Source organism: Cajanus cajan, chromosome 4 (assembly GCF_000230855.2).
Source record: "Cajanus cajan strain Asha chromosome 4, NIPB_CcT2T_4, whole genome shotgun sequence".
Taxonomy (NCBI): domain Eukaryota; kingdom Viridiplantae; phylum Streptophyta; class Magnoliopsida; order Fabales; family Fabaceae; genus Cajanus; species Cajanus cajan.
In genome coordinates this window covers 1,556,624-1,562,289 of record NC_138520.1, presented here as the reverse complement: position 1 = coordinate 1,562,289, position 5,666 = coordinate 1,556,624, and the positions used below count along the sequence as shown (strand labels likewise).

Sequence of the window (5,666 nt, the reverse complement as noted above, 5' to 3'; positions counted from 1 at the left end):
TTTAATGGTAAAAATGAAGCTAGAATGCAATGGAGGTGTGTACTTACAGAGAGTATCTGGAACAAAGATAATGTTAAACTCATAATGTATGAGCTGTTAGGTATGGTTAATAATAATAATAATAATAATAAAAATAATGTGACATTGTGAAGCAACGGAGTGGCTTGCATTTCGCCAACGCCATTTCTCATAGCAACTGAAGCTGACAAAGAATCACCTCATCAAGACCCCGTCAACGGAAATTGACAATCAATAAATAAAACATAAAAAAAAAATAGCAAACTCTAAAATTATCTGCTTGTTTTTGAGAGATATATTTGGATCATATATTGCACTTTTCTCCTGGCTTTGCAGTCCCTAGCTACATTCCTGTGTCAAGGTACAATCTAAGATTCTATTACCTCCTTCTCCTTCCAACATTAACTGTATGAAAATAATGATGTTGATTCATAAACGAGATTTATACACCATATTATTAGCATTTCTAGTTGCATGAGCAGCATATTTGATCGTTAACATTTTAACATGTCTATGTTTCTTTCTTTTTCTCGGTTTTATCTTTTTCCATGCATGCTAAATATATTGCATTATAAGCATTGGTTTAATTCTGACACGTTTTTTTTCATGGCTATATTAACGTGCAGGCGTACGTCAAATCTCCGTTTTGGGCATTTGATGTATTATAGTACTTGATTTTTGTTTGCCTCAGGGCTGTCTTTGCTCATTTGAACAAGCTTATAATTGCAAGATTCAATTAATCATGGCTGAAGTTATGTCCACGCCTGTTGACCGACTCATGAAACCTGGTAAGTCTAATTCGTTCAATTTCATATTTCACAACATCCTCTGCAGATTTTGTCTGCAATTTTATGCATGCACAACGAAATCTTTGAGTCTGTTTGCATTCAAGTAAAGTGTTTTTGAGAACTTTTCGATTGAAAATAAAGAATATCTTTGGATAGAGAAGTTTTAAAGAATGTTTCTTAAGCTTGTATCCAAATAATCTCTTTATCTGTTTTACACCAGCTAGAATGTGGAATACTGCAGGTTTCTTAGTGGGTGTTTGGTTTATTATTTTCACGCATTTCAAGTCTGTTAATCGGAAAAGCATGAATCGGAATCAACGTCTGGTTGAGTCCTCTCAACGGATATCCGAACATAGCCTTAATTTGTGATGAATTGATGATGGGAAAAATGAATATATGAAATTGACATTAGTTAATCATCATAGACAAACATTTTATAGTCAGATGTGCTTGCTTATCTTATTAAAGCCTATATGCATGCATCTTACAGAAATGTGAATCAATGTTAGAAATGCAAATGATTGATTTCTTCTAGGGTTTGGTTTCAATTGCAACAACTCCAATATAAAGTTCCAAACAAACACAATAGATTAATGTTACTGGTTTTACGTAATTGAATATACCTATAAAATTGTAAGGATAATAATGCTTTCAATGCTATACTGCTATTCATTAATTGTTGGTTCGATAACAAACTAAGCATTATAAATCCAGATGTCATGTATTTGAAAAACATGTAATTTATTTGTGCAAATGTTGTTAATGGAAACAGGTATATCATCAGATGAGGATGTTTAGAGTGTGAATTTCTTTCTTTCTATCATCTTATTCAAGCTTCTGTGGCTAATTTTTTTCTTCTAGTTCATGAACTTGAATGTTCTGACGATGAAAAGAAGAAAAGGGTTGGATCGTTCAAGAAGGTGGCAATCAGTGCCTCATCTAAGTTGAAAAATTCCCTGAGCAAGAGGGGGAGGAGGCACAGCAGGGTTATGTCTCTATCCATTGCTGATGACATTGATGTAGAAGAGTTGCAAGCAGTTGATGCTTTTCGCCAAGCACTAATCTTGGAAGAGCTATTGCCTTCAAAACATGATGATCATCACATGATGCTAAGGTAGCCTTGTGACATGGTTTCTTGTTCAGTGATTTATTTATTTATTTACTAGCTGTAGTATGAATAGCTATGTTTAATGACTTAATTTCACAATTCTATTAATTTCCCTGTAATTTAATTGTACTATGATTCAGATTCCTAAGAGCAAGGAAGTATGACATTGAGAAAACAAAACAAATGTGGGCAGATATGCTTAAATGGAGGAAGGAATTTGGTGCTGACACTATCGCGGAGGTATTCTTGTGCAAAAAAAGAAAATTCACTCTTCATCTTGTGATGTTTTGTATAACTTTATTTATGTATCTAATGTTATAATTTTTTTTGTCTTTAAGGATTTTGAATTCGAGGAACAGGATGAAGTTCTAAAGTACTACCCACAAGGACATCATGGGGTTGACAAGGAGGGACGACCTGTTTACATTGAAAAGTTGGGCCAGGTTGACTCTACCAAGCTGATGCAAGTAACAACAATGGATCGTTATCTCAAATACCATGTAAAAGAGTTTGAGAGGACCTTTGCTGTTAAGTTGCCTGCATGTTCCATTGCAGCAAAGAAGCACATTGACCAGAGCACAACTATTTTGGATGTGCAAGGAGTGGTATGTATAAAATTTTAGGGCTATATAGTTCAATCCCTTTGCCAAAGAAAAACCAACAAGAGAAAAGTTTGAACAAGGCAATGTTAAATGCTATCCAACATAAATTTAACAAGGCAATGTTCATTTCCAATGTTATTTTTGGTGCATATCATATCATGATATCAATTGTTATTATGCTTTTCACATGGAATGAAGTTGCACACAATTGTTGACTAGCATGCTTGGTCAGGGCCTTAAAAGTTTGAACAAAGCTGCTAGGGATCTCCTCCAGAGGCTTCAGAAGATTGATGGTGACAACTACCCTGAGGTATTGTACTAGTTTATTTTATCTACATAGGCATGGCAAAAGTTTGAATTGCCTTCTCAAATTATCTAATTGAACTTTCCTTTCTATGCAGTCACTGAACCGTATGTTCATCATCAATGCTGGTTCTGGATTTAGGCTCTTGTGGAACACCATTAAGTCGTTCCTAGATCCCAAGACCACCGCAAAAATCCATGTAAACATTTTTAGTCTTATGAACCAAGGTTGATTTTCAGTTAAGCAGGGACACTGAACAGATTAATGATTTGTTGATCAGGTCCTAGGTAACAAATACCAGAGCAAGTTGCTTGAAATCATTGATGCCAGGTTAAATTTATCTCCTCTCACTGAATTAAAGTGTTTTATTTCACAGTTGACACTCATCTTCCTAGAAATTTATGCTATCCAAGTTCACACTGTGACCAAATTGGGTTGATTTATAAATAAATAATTAGATCTGTCTTCCATTGTGACACTTGATTTACTCATTAATTAAGACCATTAATAACACCTCAGTTCTCTATCTATTTACCAGTGAACTTCCAGAGTTCTTGGGTGGCACTTGCACTTGTGAAGATAAAGGTGGTTGTATGCTTTCTGACAAGGGGCCATGGAACAACCCAGACATCTTGAAGGTAGTTTACTGTAGAAAGTAATTTTTTTTCTCTCTAGTTACATGAACAGCAAAGAAAAACAATAAAGTATTTGTTCTGGATGAATTAGATGATTCAAAATGGCGAGGGCAAATGCAAGAGAAAAATCTTATCCGGGATTGAGGAGAAAACAATCACAGAAGATAATACAACACCTCAAAATGTAGTGAGTTTCCTACCTTTTGGCAATTTCAGAATGAAAAGCTTTGTCAGAAATTTTTATAACTGAGTATAACTTTTTTCTTTTGGCTCTATAAATCAAGGCAATCAAAGAATCATTTCCACAGACATACGATGTTGATGTCAAGTGTGTATCCCAAAAAGTAAGTTTGATTACATGATGCAATGTAAATCAAAATTTCTTTCTCAAAGTCATGTAATGTTTCTGATGAATGGCCTTTATATATATTGCAGGGCGTAAAGAAATGTGGTGCGTATCAGTGTGACGCATTTGGCACTGTGCTCAATAAGCCAATGGATTCATCCTGGAATAAATTAATACAAAATGATAAAGTTGCACTTTCTAAAGGTATTATTACGTAACACGTACTGCCATATAGAATGAATTTTCCCATGCACTGTTGTGTTGTATTGTACTTGCTTTTGTTAAAACTAAATTGATTTTGCAAAAGGAGCAGAATGTTTCCCTAGCAAGAGTGCTTCTGATGGGTTGAGCAACCAGTTCATTGGTGGAATAATGGCGTTTGTGATGGGAATAGTGACCATGATCCGCATGACAAGGAACATGCCAAGGAAAATCACTGAAGCAGCACTGTATGGGAGCGCAGGATTATATGATGGTAGCATAATGAAAGCGGCGGACATATCATGCAATGATTACATGGCCATGATGAAGCGCATGGCTGAACTAGAAGAGAGAATGAGCGTCCTCAGCAAGAGACCTAGCATGCCACTTGAAAAGGAGGAAGTGCTCACTAATGCTCTCAGCAGAGTCACCACTCTGGAACAAGACTTGGTTTCCACCAAAAAGGTTTACCACTTTTATTCTTCAATTCAATGCCTTCATAACAATGTGTTTTATTTTGCTTACTATTTTATTTCGGATTTAGGCACTTGATGATGCCCTTACTCGACAAGTGGATCTCCAAGCTCAAATTGAGAAGAAGAAAAAGAAGAAGTTGGTATGTCATACTTTGCAGCCATGCAAATTTCTTCTATAGATTATATCAACCACTTATGTTGACACATTTTTTGGCTTTGTGATTACAGTTCCGCGGCCTCCGCTGTTTCACTGCGTGATTTGCTACATGAGGAAGAGTTGTAAAATTGGAGACTTTCTCTTTCAACAGCTATAAAGTATTTGATTATAAACTCCTGCACAATATAAAGTTTCCCATTCCTTGACAACTGTGCATACGTTGGATCAATTTAGGCATGGTTACTTTTATGCTAGAAAAATATCAGACTATATTGCTTTCCGAATTATTGGTCTTCAAATCCATTGATAGTAACACTAGTTTTTGTGTTATCAATGTAACCCGCTTTGCATCATTCTCAAATGTCATGTAAAATAAGTTTTTGGAATTATCTTGTGCAATAATCATGAAATATATTTTTACAAGTCACCAAAGTTTTGATTTGTCTCCAAACCGCTCCGTATTAGAAGAGAAAATGTGTTTTAATACCATTTTTTGATACCATTAAATGTGACATCATCTACTTCATATCAACATAACATATAATTCAATAATCATAAAAAAGATTTTTCAAAATATTTTTACTGAATAAGACAGATTTTCATGGGAAAAAAATATCATATAACGAACGGAATCAAAACAATAAATAAAATCGTGATTTAAAAGAGTAAATACAACAAAATTAACATTAAATTCAACTAATAGAAATAAAGTCCTAACTACTATCTCGATGTCACATCCTATCAAAGCATAATTTAATGAAAGACCTAAGTTTTGTCTCTAGTCTCATCATCCCCATAATGAACATCACCTACAAGCACACACCAAACATCAACAAAGAGAAAATGAAAGTAAGAAATATTTCATTCTAACTACCGATATAAGCTATAGATTGATAACCACATACATGACTCAACCAAAGTTATCAATAACAGATAACAGTTTATGACAATGTGACAAAAACTTGTATACATATGACAACCTATGGTGGACACAATGACATATATATATATATAATACAAAAACAAAAAAT

General features: G+C 34.4%; 1 protein-coding gene across 4 annotated transcripts; it reads left to right on the top strand.

Moving 5' to 3' along the window:
- Positions 1–252: 252 nt before the first annotated feature.
- Positions 253–5,058, top strand: LOC109788877 (phosphatidylinositol/phosphatidylcholine transfer protein SFH3). Of its 4 annotated transcripts, none has more exons than XM_020347726.3 (15): positions 253–379; positions 645–806; positions 1,668–1,920; positions 2,055–2,154; positions 2,253–2,519; positions 2,749–2,826; positions 2,918–3,019; positions 3,101–3,150; positions 3,359–3,458; positions 3,547–3,639; positions 3,740–3,799; positions 3,891–4,005; positions 4,115–4,467; positions 4,547–4,618; positions 4,707–5,058. In XM_020347726.3, exons 2-15 carry the CDS (start codon positions 761–763, stop codon positions 4,734–4,736), a joined length of 1,719 nt encoding a protein of 572 aa, XP_020203315.1. In that variant the 5' UTR covers positions 253–379; positions 645–760; the 3' UTR covers positions 4,737–5,058. The 4 variants fall into 4 exon arrangements, with proteins under 4 accessions (XP_020203315.1, XP_020203312.1, XP_020203313.1 ...); XM_020347723.3 differs by having other exon boundaries at positions 4,109–4,467; XM_020347724.3 differs by having other exon boundaries at positions 3,547–3,642.
- The last annotated feature ends 608 nt before the right edge of the window (positions 5,059–5,666 follow it).